The sequence below is a fragment of the Hoplias malabaricus genome, chromosome 12 (genome assembly GCF_029633855.1).
Source record: "Hoplias malabaricus isolate fHopMal1 chromosome 12, fHopMal1.hap1, whole genome shotgun sequence".
Lineage (NCBI taxonomy): Eukaryota > Metazoa > Chordata > Actinopteri > Characiformes > Erythrinidae > Hoplias > Hoplias malabaricus.
The window spans coordinates 37,434,471-37,451,001 of record NC_089811.1 but is presented as its reverse complement, the minus strand read 5'-3'; the positions used below and the strand labels follow the sequence as shown (position 1 = coordinate 37,451,001).

General features: G+C 42.3%; 1 protein-coding gene across 3 annotated transcripts; it reads left to right on the top strand.

Annotated features, from left to right (window-relative positions):
- Window positions 1-5: 5 nt before the first annotated feature.
- si:ch211-140m22.7 (uncharacterized protein LOC570370 homolog) lies at window positions 6-15,398 on the top strand. Of its 3 annotated transcripts, XM_066686060.1 has the most exons (8): window positions 6-391; window positions 725-789; window positions 2,632-2,731; window positions 3,503-3,610; window positions 4,926-6,293; window positions 8,623-8,686; window positions 13,621-13,745; window positions 14,191-15,394. In XM_066686060.1, the coding sequence occupies exons 2-8, from the start codon at window positions 736-738 to the stop codon at window positions 14,220-14,222; spliced, it is 1,851 nt and encodes a 616-aa protein (XP_066542157.1). In that variant the 5' UTR covers window positions 6-391; window positions 725-735; the 3' UTR covers window positions 14,223-15,394. The 3 variants fall into 3 exon arrangements, with proteins under 3 accessions (XP_066542157.1, XP_066542159.1, XP_066542158.1); XM_066686062.1 differs by lacking the exon at window positions 725-789 and having other exon boundaries at window positions 14,191-15,398; XM_066686061.1 differs by lacking the exon at window positions 3,503-3,610 and having other exon boundaries at window positions 14,191-15,393.
- Window positions 15,399-16,531: the final 1,133 nt, after the last annotated feature.

The window sequence follows — 16,531 nt, the reverse complement described above, 5'->3', positions numbered from 1 at the left end:
GGAGTAGGCAGCATGTCCTCTGTATTGGGACAGACCCCCGGTGTTTTGGAACTGTACCATCTTCTGTGCGCACACAGGGAGATATTAACAAATAATCACCCCCGGGTTTTACATTCTTATACATTTGACTGGTTATAACAATGTTGAAGGTATATATTGTAACCCTTTAGAGAGTAGGATTAATAATGAGTGGTGTGTTCTCCGATGGTGATATCGCTGTGGTAAATCAGTAAATCCAGGATCTGGGGGCGTTCACTCGGTTCAGAAGCATCTCGGCATTTCACACAAACGAGGCTTTTCCAGTCAGAGCCCTGTTTACACTCCGAGCTCTTCGTGTCTGAAGGACATTCAACAGAAGCTTTGGGGATTTTCGTCTTCTTTGGATTGAAGGGTAAAATCTGGCTCAGTCAATAAATAATTATTTATTTCACAAAGCACACACGATACAGAAAAACACCAAATAAATGCAGCAGATTTATCAGTTTTGTCCCGTATGGAAAATATAGCAGTGTATTTATTGAACAGATTTGGGTTTACACCAGTAACAGCCGTTGTTGCTTATTGCCTCAGGGAGTTAACGTTAAACGACAAACGGCTCTAGTCGTGAGCCGAGTCATACTCACAAACCCAGAGATAACGACATTTATCACATTCAGTTCTCAAATTACCCTCAGTGTTTTGACAGAGACATGTTTGTTGAGGAGAAATCGTCGTGTTTTCGCAGGGACAGAGTGAATGAGCTCAAAGATGGCCTCGTTTCTCAGACTTGGTCGGCTTGGCTCTCTGAAGGTAAAAACAGCTATATTTTCCTTTTTTTTTACGAGTCTCCACTGAGTGTTTGCTCTGGTTTTATAATCGCAGTTGCTGTTTAAATGTTCTTTTCTTTTTAGAGTTTTTACAAAGCTGTGAACAAGAACCCACAGTTAATTGAAGCAGAACTAATTGGAAAAGTAAACAACTCCAACGGTGATTTAGTTCTTTAACATTTTAATAAAACAATGTCTGACAAACTGCACTGAGTCTGAACGAGGAGAACTGCTTAACTACAGTCAAGAGTGAAGTCAGTAAAATAAAATCACTTTCTGAAGACACAGCTAAAAGAGAAAATATCCTGTTTTCACCACAAAAACGTACTGTATTTTGACCATCTGCTTGTTCTTGTTTGGTTTTAAAGTCTGTAGTGTATCCCCATGCTGTAAAGATGTATGTTCATACTGTGTCTTTGGTCTGAGACCTGTTTGGGGAACACTGTACTTTTTTTGCCGGGACAACAACCCAGCACCAATTCTGTTATGGTTCAGAAGTCGGGAAACTAAATCATTTTTTTCCTGGTAAAATGAAAGGTGTTTTTCTTTTTTAATATGTTCATATGTAAAAATAATGTATTATGATTGTGGTACTCGACAGCTTCATGAGTTAATCTTTTCAGTAACACTTTAAATTACAGCCTGTTAGTTACTGGGTGAGTACAGAGTAAGTACCTGTTCAATAAGCCGTAAGATAAAATAAGTACTGAGTTAGTAAAGGGTATGACACTAGAAATATGTGGTTATTATATGTGTGTATCTTACAAACGCTTTACAAATAAGGCATAATTATAGATTACAAAGTAAAATTAAAAATAAGACAGTTTATCCAAGTTTCTATGACTTTTATTTTAAAATTTTTATAAATAAGGAATGCAGCTACTGTTTTTAATTCACTGTGTTTGTAATTATTGATCTTTAACATTATTTACACAGCACCTACAGAGAGGGTCATGGTCAGACTCTAGCAGAGTTTTAGTCTATGTTCATATAATGCCTCTGTACTTATGGGATAAACTGTGTAAAACATCTCTGAAGTGTGTGATGATGATTATTGTGTTAAATCACATCCTGAACCTAATGAGTACAAACCGCAGTGAAACTCCGCTAGAGTCTGTAATGAAAGCGTCTGACCATGACCCTCTCTGTAGGTGCAGTGTAAATAATGTTAAAGATCTATAATTACAAACACAGTGAATTAAAAACAGTAGCTGCATTCCTTATTTATAAAAATAAAAGTCATAGAAACTTGGATAAACTGTCATACTTTTATTTCAATTTTGTATTCTGTAATTATGCTGAACAGTACAATGGATTCTGAACGTAGTTATGTGCCTTATTTGTAAAGCGTTTGTAAGATGCCCAGTAATAAACACATATATTACACTGAGTGGTGGGTCTGGAGCCTACCCAGAATCACTGGGCACAAGGTGGGAACACACCCTGGAGGGGGCGCCAGTCCTTCATAGCCTACTCTAAGATGAAATGATGTATAATTAGTTACTGAACGAAACAAAAATAATTATTAACATGACAAATGAAAGTTGATGTTGAATTTAAATGGTGAATGAAAGTATTTAACGGAGGTGCACATCGGTACAAAGCAAATGTAAAGAGCTGGAAAAACAGAAAGAGTGTTTTGGCTGTACATTTGTGTAGTACATAGAATTGGACACAGTGACCTTGAAGTCGAGGAGTAAACTGTCACGGTGTAATACTTTTAAAATAATCTGTAATTATTTAAAATGAAGTGGATTAAACAATAATGTCAAAATAAGAAACGTTGGTGGTTGTTTATTGATATTATCTTACCTTCCTGTGTTAGGCTCTGCATTTAGAGAGTTGTGGTGCACTGAGGAGAGCTCCAGCCGTTGCGTTCAGTTCAAAATCTGTTAACACCAAGAAGCCCAAAAAGTCCAACAAAGGTAAACTGATTTAACACAATGGTTTGTGTGTTGCTTATTTTATGAAAAAGAAAATTGTTACAGTCATTTGTGAAAATGTGGTACAAGCAACTTTAATTAGGCTGCAGTTTCTCTCTCAATATTTGGACAGTGCATCTTTAATGATCCACTGCAGTGAAAGTCTCCTTTTAAACTTAACATGTCTGTGTGGTAGGTTTCCTCCGGGTGATTGTCTGTGAGGAGTGTGGTGTTTTCTCTCTGTGTCTGCGTGGGTTTTCTCCGGGTGACTGTCTGTGAGGAGTGTGGTGTGTTCTCCCTGTGTCTCTGTGGGTTTCCTCCGGGTGACTGTCTGTGAGGAGTGTGGTGTGTTCTCTCTGTATCTGCGTGGGTTTCCTCGGGTGACTGTCTGTGAGGAGTGTGGTGTGTTTTCTCTGTCTGCGTGGGTTTCCTCCGGGTGACTGTCTGTGAGGAGTGTGGTGTGTTCTCTCTGTGTCTGCGTGGGTTTCCTCCGGGTGACTGTCTGTGAGGAGTGTGGTGTGTTCTCCCTGTGTCTGCGTGGGTTTCCTCCGGGTGACTGTCTGTGAGGAGTGTGGTGTGTTCTCTCTGTATCTGCGTGGGTTTCCTCCGGGTGACTGTCTGTGAGGAGTGTGGTGTTTTCTCTCTGTGTCTGCGTGGGTTTCCTCCAGGTGACTGTCTGTGAGGAGTGTGGTGTGTTCTCTCTGTGTCTGCGTGGCGTTTTCTCCGGGTGACTGTCTGTGAGGAGTGTGGTGTGTTCTCCCTGTGTCTGCGTAGGTTTCCTCCGGGTGACTGTCTGTGAGGAGTGTGGTATGTTCTCCCTGTGTCTGCGTGGGTTTCCTCCGGGTGCTCCGCTTTCCTCCCACGCTCCAAAAACACACGTTGGTAGGTGGATTGGAGACTTAAAAGTGTCCATAGGTGTGAGTGTGTGAGTGAATGTGTGAGTGTGTGTCGCCCTGTGAATGCCTGCCGTCCCCACCCCGCCTTGTGCCCAGTGATTCTGGGTAGATTCCGGACCTACCGCCGGCCTGAACTGGATAAGGGTTACAGACAATGAATGAATGAATGAATCAATGATGGAATTAAGATGCTACATGACTAAAGTGAATTGAACATTAGAAACACAACAATGGAAAGAAACAAAAGGTACAAATGTGATGGTGTCTTTACTTGTACCATCAGAATGACCTTCAGGAAACTTCAGCAGCTACGTTATCACAGACCTGTATAGAGCTTTAGAAAGAGAAGAAACAAGTACTAATTTAGGAACAAAACTTGGAATGCATTGGTGTATGTGAAGAAAAGTTTTTCTTGCTGAATCAATAGAAATGATTGTGTGCTGGTACAAATATTTGATCATTTTGGTTTGTTTAATGACATGACTTTTATATTATTCTCTGTCATATTCATATGCTTTATTTCACACTATTTCACATTCTATGTTACAGCCAATGTGTACAGCTATGTGTAGCCAGTAAAGCTACAATATTTTTTCCCTCCACAATTAACACTTTACCCTCAGCCAAGATGATGTTCAATGTTTATTTTTATTTCTTTTGGATTTAACAAAGAACTGCCTTCTTTTTTTGCTGTCTAACATTTATGTTTGGAATTTATTCAGTCCACTTATAGTTTGTGATGTGGCTAATAATTTAACCAATGTCTTTTGTATTCATTCTGATTTCTTTAAACTTTGAGAAGTAGATTGTGAAACAGGTTCATCATGTTCTTGCTAAGCAGATTTTTCCACACATGTATAAACAGTATTGAGAAGGTATGCATTACCCAGCCTGGTTTTATATGGTTCATGGGATTGAACAATCGTTGTTGAGTAAGGTTATGTATGTCTGTGAATTCATGGTGATCATTTCACGATGCCTCAGTCTTTAGCAATTTTACATATGTTCTTAATAAGAAACTTAGTTAACCTGAATCTATTACTTTCCGTCAAAATCAATTTGTTCACCCAGTTTCCAGTCCAAAAGCATCATAACTGCATTACTCATGTTTCCTCAGCATATCCCTTATATCTTGTTTGAATATGTGCCAGGAATTAATGTTAACCTCATCACATTTTGCTCATGGTACTGGGTAATGACTTGGTTTTAGTGGTTTTCAGGGATTCTGTCAGGTCAGATACCTCAGGATATGAACGAAATAAATATCTTTGTATATTTACCTTCCTTCCCTTCCGTCCTAGAAAAGTCAGCTCCAAAAACATACTTTGATATAGGAAAACTTGTCCAACACAAATCCTATGTGGAATTCCCCAAGAAGACTGCAGCTACCACCATGGCTGCTGCTGCAGAAGTTACACCTGCTGTTGCCACCCCAGCGTCTGAGCCAGTTGCCGAAGCTGCTGCAGCAGTACACGCTCCAGCTGTTGAAGCATCTGCTGCCGTTGCTGAAGTTGTCATGGCCCCTACAGCTGAATCTGCAGCTACGGTAATGGAAACTGCGCCTGTTGCAGAACCAGTTGTCCAAGTTGCTGCCACTACATCTGTTTTTGAAATTGCCCCTCCTACACCTGTAGCAGAAGAGGCATTTGAAGCAACTGCAACTAAAGTTGAAGTGAGTACCTCTACAGCTGATGCTGCAGCTCCTCCTGCTCCTGAACTTGTAGCCGAAGAAGCTCCTCTTGCATTTGAACCTGTAGCCGAAGCAGCTCCTCTTGCATTTGAACCTGTAGCCGAAGCAGCTCCTCCTGCAGTTGAAGCTGTAGCCGAAGCAGCTCCTCCTGCAGTTGAACCTGTAGCCGAAGCAGCTCCTCCTGCAGTTGAACCTGTAGCCGAAGCAGCTCCTCCTGCAGTTGAAGCTGTAGCCGAAGCAGCTCCTCTTGCAGTTGAACCTGTAGCCGAAGCAGCTCCTCTTGCAGTTGAACCTGTAGCCGAAGCAGCTCCTCTTGCAGTTGAACCTGTAGCCGAAGCAGCTCCTCCTGCAGCTGAACCTGTAGCCGAAGCAGCTCCTCCTGCAGCTGAACCTGTAGCCGAAGCAGCTCCTCCTGCAGTTGAACCTGTAGCCGAAGCAGCTCCTCCTGCAGTTGAACCTGTAGCCGAAGTATCTCCTCCTGCAGCTGAACCTGTAGCGGAAGCAGCTCCTCCTGCAGTTGAACCGGTATCCGAAGCAGCTCCTGCTGCACCAGAACCTGTAGCCGAAGCAGCTCCACCTGTAGCCGAAGCAGCTCCACCTGTAGCTGAAGCAGCTCCTCCTGCGGCTGAACCTGTAACCGAAGCAGCTCCTCCTGCAGCTGAACCTGTAGCTGAAGCAGCTCCTTTAGAAGATGCCCCTGAAGCTGCAGAAGGGGAGCCTGAAGCAGTTGCAGAGGCAGTGGTTGAGGCAGTTATAGAAGCTGCTGCTGAAGTGGTAACTGAAGTCATAGCTGAAACTGTACCCACTGAGGCCATTGCAGAAGTGGTGGAGGCCATGGCTGAAGCTGTAGCTGAAGTTGTTGTTGAAGCTGCGGCTGAAGCTGTGTCTGAAGCAGCTCCTACAGACGAGCAGGTAGACGGGGCAGCCGTGATCGCAGATGCTGCCGAAGCTCCTATTGAAGTTGTGGAAGCGCCTGAGGGTACAACACCCACCCCCTTTTAACCCCTCTTCTATCTACTTTTTGAAAGTCTTGACAGCTCATTTTTGTCATGTTTATTTATGGATTTATTGATGCTTTATACTACTCTGTTGACTATCCTTTAATAACAGGGCTGCACAGTATTTTTCTATTAGCTCATCATAACATTATAGATGTTTGTAGTCTGTAACACAATCTTTAGACATACTAGTTCAACCCAGGGTCCAGCATCACTGCAGCCATGTAGACTCAAGCCACTTGAATTGGGCTGCGATCACAATCCAAGTTGTGACATAGACAGTTGCTCATTTTCCCCAAAAGTTCAAATGTCATTGTTTAATCAGGATGCTAAACACAGTGCAGCTATGAATTGCTTATGTGTCTAAATAAGAATTTCTGCTTCACCAATGGACTTTTCCAACAATGGACAGAGCTTCTGTCTGCGTCCTGCCTTGGATCATGAGCACAGCCCAGTCACTTCCACTAATGTTCTCCTCCTGTGTTCCTCCCATCATGCCTTTACATTTGTTGATGAGCTTCCGCATTTCTGGTGATTGCTTATGGCTCTTTTTTCCCCCACATCAAAATAAGAGCTTGTATTAATGCCATGTTATTAGCTTGCAATGCATCATTGGTCGCCATCTTGCATCACGTTTTTGATTTGCATTCATCTGCTTTGTATTTGTTTCTCTGCTCCTCGTAGAATTCTGCTAGATTCTAGTGCTTTGCAAAAAGGCGAATTTAATTGAGTTTTTAAATATCTGCATAATTCAATTCTTAGGATGTAACGGGGTCATTCACAGTAGTTCAATATGGCGTGATCATTGTAGAGATATTTAATTGGATCCAGCTGTTTTTCTTAAAGAACCTAAGCTATTTTGACATTGTGAGCCATAGATAAACTTGTCTTTGCTTTCCTTGAGTGTTTGTATAAGTTTATTGAAGGCGATAAACCTGTCTTCTCAGTGTTGTATGTGGTGCTCACACTGTTAACAGTTTGCTTGGGTGCTTTTATAACTCAACATAATGTGTTTTAGATCAAAACCATATTTCAAAACTGTTCTAAGATGATGCCTCATTCAAGAAGGAGTCTATCCTTTTAAACACATCATGCTTCGGACGTCAGGTTCCATCTTTTAACTCCATTTGTGAACAGTTCTGACTCTGTGTTTCTTCAGAATCGAGTACACCACAACACTGTGAATGACTTCTCACATCTAACAATGTAATTACGGTAGAACTTTGGAAAATTCCTAGAATTTCCTTTTAACCGCAACTTCTTTATTTTCCTCTTTCTGTTTTTTTTCTTTACTTTTACAGTTCTTTTCTCCACGTATGCATCCATTTAACAATTTTATAATAATTTTAATATTGTTATTGTATATTTTTTATAATGTAAAGTGTAATGCTAAACACCTTATTTGCTTTTCCTTGTATTTGGAAATTCCAAAGTTGAACTTTGTCAAAGTGCTGTTGACTTTTCTTTTTTTAATTCTAATGTTAAGGTTAAGGTGGCACTGAGGTCACTGTTGTACAAGCTCAACGTGTTTCTCGTAGTTTTACCTTGAATCGGATGCTACAGTATGAGTATGAATTTAAAGTGTTTTGATTTTAGGTTATGACTTCATACTCATCGTCTTTTCCTCCTTTGCTCACACTCTCTCCCAAACACTTGTGCCTGTACCTCACTGTTCTTTCCCGGGAGTTGCATGATGTAACCAGTATTTAAGCCTCTTTCCCTCTGTATGGTGGTGTATGTGTGAAGATGGATAAGAAAAGGTTTACTTTTCCTCCCCCACTTTGTCAAGGTGGTGAATGATACACTTTGTGAGTCTGAGTTTGCACTCTGGTTGCTGTGTATGAAAAACAGTTTATGTCAAATTCAAAGGGATTTTGCTAAATGCACTTTTTAAAAAAAGCAGGGACCAATGCACACATCACTGATAAACAGCAAGTTTGTTTTCTTCTATATCCAGCTGCTTCAGTTTGTCTTCCTGTAGATGTAGGTAAAGCTTACTGTTACTCACCGTATGAATTGCCCATGATTCCCCAACAGCTTCACAGCATGAACCTCACTGTAAAGTGACAGTTTAACCTGAATCTGAAAAAATATATGCAGCATTTGGGGAATCAGGCCATTGTTATTCACTCAGCCTTTTAGCTTCCCAGGCAAGTAACTCCCCTTGTGTATCTATTACTTATTTGTGCTGTCAGTTTCAGTCTTCTGAAAAGGGTATTTATCAAAGAAAATGAATACTTCTTCATTTGAATCATGCCCTTTGTGTAAATGAATTGTTAGTAATTGTATTTTTTTTCTTTTGACTGTCAGCTGGTTTGGACCCCATTCAGAAACTCTTCCTGGATGCTATCCATGAATATTCCTCGCACAGCCGGTAAGTCTTCCTTAACACAAGTGTGAATTAGGACTGGGGTTCACAGTTCAGTTTTCTGATCATAAACGTAATAGATAGATAGATAGATAGATAGATAGATAGATACTTTATTGATCCCCAGGGGAAATTAAAGGTCTCAGTAGCTTACAGACTTAGACATCACGTACACAAATCACTAAACAGCAATGGACTAATAGAGTTTTAAAAAAAAAAAAAAAAAATCAAATACCCAAGAAGCTGACAGTGTGCTTAAGAATAATCAATCAATCAATCAATCGTCAGAGTAATCAAACATAGCCTGGCAAGAATCTGTGATACTGTGAGCAGCTGGGGATGATCTCTTTTGTGCAGCATATGATTTAAAATTTGAAAAGGTGTGGATAATGCAATGGGTATGGAATGTGCAATATAAGTACAGTGCAATAACAGTGCAGTTTCAGAATTAGAAATAAATATATTAAATAAAATAGTGCAAGGCAATTTAGTGCAATGTACCTGTATTAAGTATACACCTACTATTGTAGCTGTCAGATTAAGGTACACATGAGGTAGATGAGTTGGTTGACTTGTCCAGTGGTTGACCTGTCTATTGTCCAGTTAGGTACACATGTGCAATATGGAGGAGGTGGAGGTGGTGGTGGTGTTGGATGGACAGACAGACTATGCAGAGAAGTCCAACTCTCCTCTCCCCTTTAGTGAAGCATTGAACAGCTCAATAGCCCTGGGGACAAATGACTTCCTCAGTCTGTCAGTTGAGCCTGGCAGTGAGCGAAGTCTCCAGCTGATCAAGCTCTTCTGCTTGGTTATGATACTGTGGAGTGGATGGCACTCATTGTCCAAGATGCTAATCAGTTTGTTCAGGGTCCTCTTGTTTGATATGGAAGTGATGCACTCCAGTTCAGCCCCCACCACAGAGCCAGCTTTCTTAACCAGCCTGTCTAGTCGCCCAGCATCCCTCTTCTTTATGCTTCCTCCCCAGCATACCACAGCATAAAAGAGGACACTGGCAACAACAGTCTGGTAAAACATCCTGAGGAGCTTACTGCAGACATTGAAGGACCCCAACCTCCTCAGGAAGTACAGCCTGCTCTGCCCTTTCTTGTAGAGTGCTTCAGTGTTGGCTGACCAGTCCAGTTTATTGTTTAGGTGTAAGCCCAGATACTTATAGGTGTCCACCACCTCCACGTCGACCCCATCAATGGTGACTGGTAGCAGGACAGGCTTTGACCTGCGGAAGTCCACCACCATCTCCTTGGTCTTTGAAGTGTTCAGTTGGAGGTGGTTCAGTTTGCACCATTGCACAAAGACCTCCACCAGGCTCCTGTACTCCTCCTCCTGCTCGTTCCTGATACACCCCACAATTGCAGTATCATCAGAGAACTTCTGCATGTGGCACGACTCAGTGTTGTAGCAGAAGTCAGATGTGTACAGGGTGAACAGGACTGGTGAGAGCACAGTACCTTGTGGAGCTCCTGTGCTGCAGATCATGGTGTCGGAGAGACAGTTCTTCAATCTCACGTACTGTGGCCGCTCTAACAGATAATCTGTAATCCAGGTTACCAGGTGAGCGTCCACACCCATCTGTTGGAGCTTGTCTCCCAGTCTGAGAGGTTGGATGGTGTTGAAAGCGCTTGAGAAGTCAAAGAACATGATTCTCACAGCACTGTTCCCCTTGTCCAGGTGTGAATGTGTCCTGTGTAGGAGATAAGTGATGGCATCCTCCACGCCCACTTTCTCCTGGTATGCAAACTGTAGTGGGTCCAGTGCATGGCGTACCTGGGGTCTCAGTATGCATAAGACCAGTCTCTCCATTGTCTTCATCACATGTGATGTTAGAGCCACAGGCCTGTAGTCGTTAAATTCACTCGGGTGTGGCTTCTTAGGGACAGGGGTGAGACATGATGTCTTCCACAGTGTTGGAACTCGACCAAGACGGAGACTCAGGTTGAAGATGTGCTTCAGTGGCTCACCCAGTTCAGCAGCACAGGCCTTGAGCAGCCTTGGACACAGTCTGTCTGGCCCGGCAGCCTTACCAGGTTGTAGTCTCCTCAGCTGTCCTCTGACCTGATCAGCCGTGACGATGGGGGGAAGGGGGATGGGGGCAGGGGAGGTGATTGCCTCGGGGGGTAGTTGGATGGCTGGAGACTGATGGCTGTTGACTGCAGCCGTTGACACCGTGTGGGGGAGAGGTGTGATAGCATGTGATGGGGGTCGCCTAGAGTGTGAAGGAGGTGTTGGTTGGTCGGGCAAGCACACAAGAGCAGTGTCCGAGTCAGTAAGGGGTGGCTGGCATACCACTGCCATCGGAGCTGGATCCGGATCAGGGCGGTCAAACCTGCAGTAGAACTGGTTCAGCTGATTCGCCATGTCCAGATCCCCCTCCACAGAACTGCTGCTCTTTTTGAGGCCAGTGATGGTCTTCATACCATCCCAAACCTCCCTCATGTTGTTCTCCTGCAGCTTCTGTTCCACCTTCTTTCTGTAGTCCTCCTTAGCCTCTTTCAGCTTAACTTTGAGTTCCCCTTGTACGCGCCTCAGCTCTGCCATGTCTCCCTCTCTAAACGCCTTTTTCTTCCTATTGAGAAGGGCCTTGACATTGCTGGTAATCCAAGGCTTGTTGTTGGGAAAGCAGCGTACAGTTCTCGTGGGAACAACAATGTCCATACAGAAGTTCAGGTAGTCAGTAGTGCAATGTGTGACCTCCTCTAAGTCCTCCCCACTCTGCAACACACTCCAGTCTGTGGATCCGAAGCAGTCTCTCAGAACCTCACCTGCTTCAGGTGTCCATTTCCTGAAGGTGCGTGTGGTGGCTGGTAGCCTCTGTACTTTGGGCTTGTACATTGGCTGTAGATGAATGAGGTTGTGGTCTGACTTCCCCAGCGGGGGGAGTGGCGTGGCACTGTATGCATCCCTCAAATTTGCGTACATGAGGTCTATTGTTCTGTTTTTTCGAGTAGGGCAGTTAACAAACTGGTAGAAATTCGTGAGAGTGGAGTCCAGTGTTATGTGATTGAAGTCGCCCGAGATTGCAAAAAATGCATCAGTGTGTTGAGTTTGCAGCCTAGCGATTATTGAGTGGATGACGTCACACGCTCTGTCCGGAAGAGCACGCGGCGGAACATAAACACACACCACAATGGCGTGCGAGAATTCTCTCGGCATGTAGTACGGTCGAAGACTGACCGCCAGTAACTCCACATCCTCACAGCATACAGTCTCCTTCACTGTAACGTGTCTGGGATTGCACCATCTGTTGTTAATGTACATCACCAGTCCACCTCCCTTCTTTTTGCCAGAAAGTTTACAGTCTCTGTCCAAGCGAGCCACACTGAAGCCGGGCAGCTCAACGTTAACAGTGGGGATTTGGCTAGTTAGCCATGTCTCCGTAAAGCATAGCAGGCTACACTCTCTGTATAACTTTTGGTTTCTTACCAAGGCAGCCAGTTCGTCAGACTTGTTAGCCAGAGAGTTCACGTTTCCCATAACCATCGAAGGAACTGCGGGCTTGTATCTCCACTTCTTCTCCCGCCGCCTCGTCTTCACTTTAATCCCCGCACGGCACCCTCTAAAGCGCCATAGCTCCTCCGGGATGTTTACGTTAACTCTGCCAGCGTTCTTCCGTAGTGCAATCAGCTGATTCCTTGTGTACACAAGTTTGCTGTCGCTGGGTCGTTGTGATCGGTCCATATCCATAGGATATAATAAAACAAAACACTCCTCAAGGTGTGTAACCAAAAAGTTTCAAGATAAAAAAGTAAACAAAGACTTAGAAAAAACAAGCGGAGACGGAGCTACCTCGAGATGCTGCCACTGTCGTCGGCGCCATTTTTTGATTTAATATAAAAAATTTTTTTTAATATAAACAAATTTTGTATTGTTGGTGCTGACGAGTAAATATTGGCATGTGGGAGGAAAACGGAGCACCCGGAGGAACCCACGCAGACACAGGGAGAACACACCACACTCCTCACTGACAGTCACCCGGAGGAAACCCACACAGACACAGGGAGAACACACCACACTCCTCACAGACAGTCACCCGGAGGAAACCCACGCAGACACAGGGAGAACACACCACACTCCTCACTGACAGTCACCCGGAGGAAACCCACGCAGACACAGGGAGAACACACCACACTCCTCACAGACAGTCACCCGGAGGAAACCCACACAGAGAGAACACACCACACTCCTCACTGACAGTCACCCGGAGGAAACCCACGCAGACACAGGGAGAACACACCACACTCCTCACTGACAGTCACCCGTAGGAAACCCACGCAGACACAGGGAGAACACACCACACTCCTCACAAACAGTCACCCGGAGGAATCCCACGCAGACACAGGGAGAACACACCACACTCCTCACAGACAATCACCCGGAGGAAACCCACGCAGACACAGGGAGACCACACCACACTCCTCACAGACAGTCACCCGGAGGAAACCCACACAGACACACCACACTGGAGACTCAAAAGTGTCCGTAGGTGTGAGCGAATGTGTGAGTGTGTGTTGCCCTGTGAAGGACTGACTCCCCCTCCAGGGTGTATTCCCGCCTTGCGCCCAATGAGTCCAGGTAGGCTCCAGACCCACCGCAACCCTGAACTGGATAAGGGTTACAGTCATTGAATGAATGATTAATATTAGCACTGTGGTCCATTTCATTTAAAATAAGCTTCCAGCACCACTTCCAGTGCTTCACTCTCTCACCAATTTTAAGTTTATAACTAAAAACAAGCTTTCAATGTTTTTCATTTTAAGTAATAATATTTCTGTTGAAAATATGTTAAATTCCACCAGCGCTAGTAGCATTGCTTTTTTTCCTTTTTGCATGTATTTTGAAAATTTCCACCATATTTGTTGGTTGTAATCTTCTTCAGTGACATTCAAAATGTGAAACTCTCAAACTGAGTCCTCCTCTCCCTCCAGATCCACTGGTGGTTTACCTGATGCAGGGCCTGAGTATCAGAAAGCCCTGGCAGAAGAAATTGCCAAACTACAGCGGCTGTACGGCGGTGGGGACCTGACTTCCTTCCCAGAGTTCAATTTCCCTGGTGGGTCAAAAATAATCAAAAAAGCAAAAAAAAAATGTTATTTTGTTCTCTTGAATATTTCATCATGTATTTACAAATAAAAAGGCATTAATTAAAACTAAAAACACAATTGTGCCTGATACACTCCTAGCACTGCACCAGTGGTCCACTGATAGCATCCACTTAGTGGTGGTTTGTGTATTAAATGTATTCTTTACTTGCTTCACCGTAGAATAACTTTGCTAATACACTGAAACGCTTCTGGAGCAGCAGAATATTAAGGTCACCATGCAGCATGCCCAGTGTTTTCTAGATGGTTATAAAGCTCTCCATCATATGGCTGTGAAGCAGTGAACCTGCGTTGTGTGGAGTCAAAGAGCAATGAGTGTTCAGAACTTCAGTGCTGCAAGGAGTTTTAGGGTGTTTTTTCTGGACTAAAATTATTTCCTTTTTCTTTTTATTTCAGAGCCCAAACTGGATGAAGTGTCTACAAAGTAAACAACCAGTTCCCTAGTCACCTTCTCCTGTGCCTAACTGCTATTAATGTCATGTATTTTACCTCTGTCTTCCACTTTTGTCATAGATTTGTTATAGATATTTTTGTGGACATTTTGAATCCTTTTCACTGTTATATGCAACAAATTAACCCATGGATCGTGGAATACATGGATTACCTATGAGTGGGAAATTTGAAGGTTATTAGCACTTAAGCTGTGTAATAATGCTCTTGCACGCTGTAATTTGGAGCAGTCCAGCTTGAAATACGTGGAAGATGAAATGAGTAAAGACATGTTTTCTCTGGTCTCACTGTGTATCTGAACTTGTTGATGATCGGGGCTGAAAATGCTCTGGACAAACATTTGACATTTATTGTATGTATGTGTTTTTTTTTTATCCAAAAAATATCCAGCCAGCATTGGCCTGAGGACGTTTCATGTCACCACTGATGAAGGACTAATGGATGCCTCTCAGACTTCACATCTTGCCTGGCTGGGATCATCGAGGTAGATGTGTAGATAGTGAGTGGGTACGGGTTTTAAAAACTCCAGCAGCACTGCTGTGTCTGATCCTGTCATACCAGCGCAACACACACCACCACCACGTTAGTGTCACTGCAGCGCTGAGAATGATCCACCACCACATCACACCTGCTCTGTGGGGGTCCTGACCATAAAGAACAGGGTGAGATTGTTAACAAAGTATTCAGAGCAACAGGTGGGCTATACTGTAATTGTAGATGCATGTAGTGCTCCTGTATTGTCAGTGGAGCTGAGGGAATGAACAATGAGGTGATTATGATATTATGATTGAAGTGTGTGTATATATTTGCCAAGTCCTAAACATTTTTTAAAATCAAATAAGTACAGCTAGGAGGCACAGCTGTGTGTTCTCCCTGTGTGCACGTGGGTTTCCTCCCGATGCTCCGATTTTCTCCCGCTGTCTAAAAACACGTCGGTAGGTTGACTGGCAACTCAAGATGTGTATGGAAGCTCGTTTTTGCCATTTAAAGAAATAAAAGAGGCCACATTCATAGAGATAAAGATACTAAGTTATAATAATGAGATGCTAAGTCATAATTATGTGATACTAAGTTATAATGAGATGCTAAGTCATAATTATGAGATACTGTTATAATCATGAGATGCTAAGTCATAATTATGAGATAAGTTATAATAATGAGATGCTAAGTCATTATGAGATACTAAGTTATAATAATGAGATACTAAGTCATAATTATGAGATATAAAGTTACAATAATGAGATGCTAAGTCATAATTATGAGATACTAAATTATAATAATGAGATGCTAAGTCATAATTATGAGATACTGTTATAATCATGAGATGCTAAGTCATAATTATGAGATAAGTTATAATAATGAGATACTAAGTTATAATAATGAGATGCTTAGTCATAATTATGAGATATAAAGTTACAATAATGAGATGCTAAGTCATAATTATGAGATACTAAATTATAATAATGAGATGCTAAGTCATAATTATGAGATATAAAGTTATAATAATGAGATGCTAAGTCATAATTGTGAGATACTAAATTATAATAATAAGATGCTAAGTCATAATTATGAGATATAAAGTTATAATAATGAGATGCTAAGTCATAATTATGAGACACTAAGTTATAATGAGATGCTAAGTCATCATTATGAGATACTAAGTTATAATAATGAGATACTAGGTTATAATTATGAGATACTGATAGCAAGAAGACAGTTATGCTAGACTTTCTCCTTCTCTGGAGTTATAGATTTCTGCAATACCTCAAACAGTGAATAAAATAATTCAAACAAGTTCAATTTCAGCTTTTTTATTCGCTTGCTTATTCGGATTTTCTGTTCCACATTAATTGTCATTGCATTCTGTCGCCACTAGATGGCAACATGTGAAAAACTACACGTTTGGCTTAGATTCTTATAGATCCTTATCTCTATTGTCAACTGTTGTCTCAAGAATCTAAAAACAGTTTGGAGATATAATATAAAAAGACTATCAAAATACTGAAGATGTAGAAATTTTACAGTGGAATTGTTTAATGAACATAAATACATTATGTGACATGATATAATCTGTGGGGAAACTGCCTATTAGGTTACTGTGGAGTCTTTTGTAGGCCCCGGGAACATTGTTTACTGTCACTGTCTGTCCTAAATTACTATTAAGATTTATTTTAAGTCTAAAGAACGTCTAAGAAAGTTTGCTCCATTCGTATTTTATATTCGAGGGATTTCAACGTGTAAGCTGTTGTAAACGAGAATGAGCGAGCAGTAGTGTATATGTAGATTA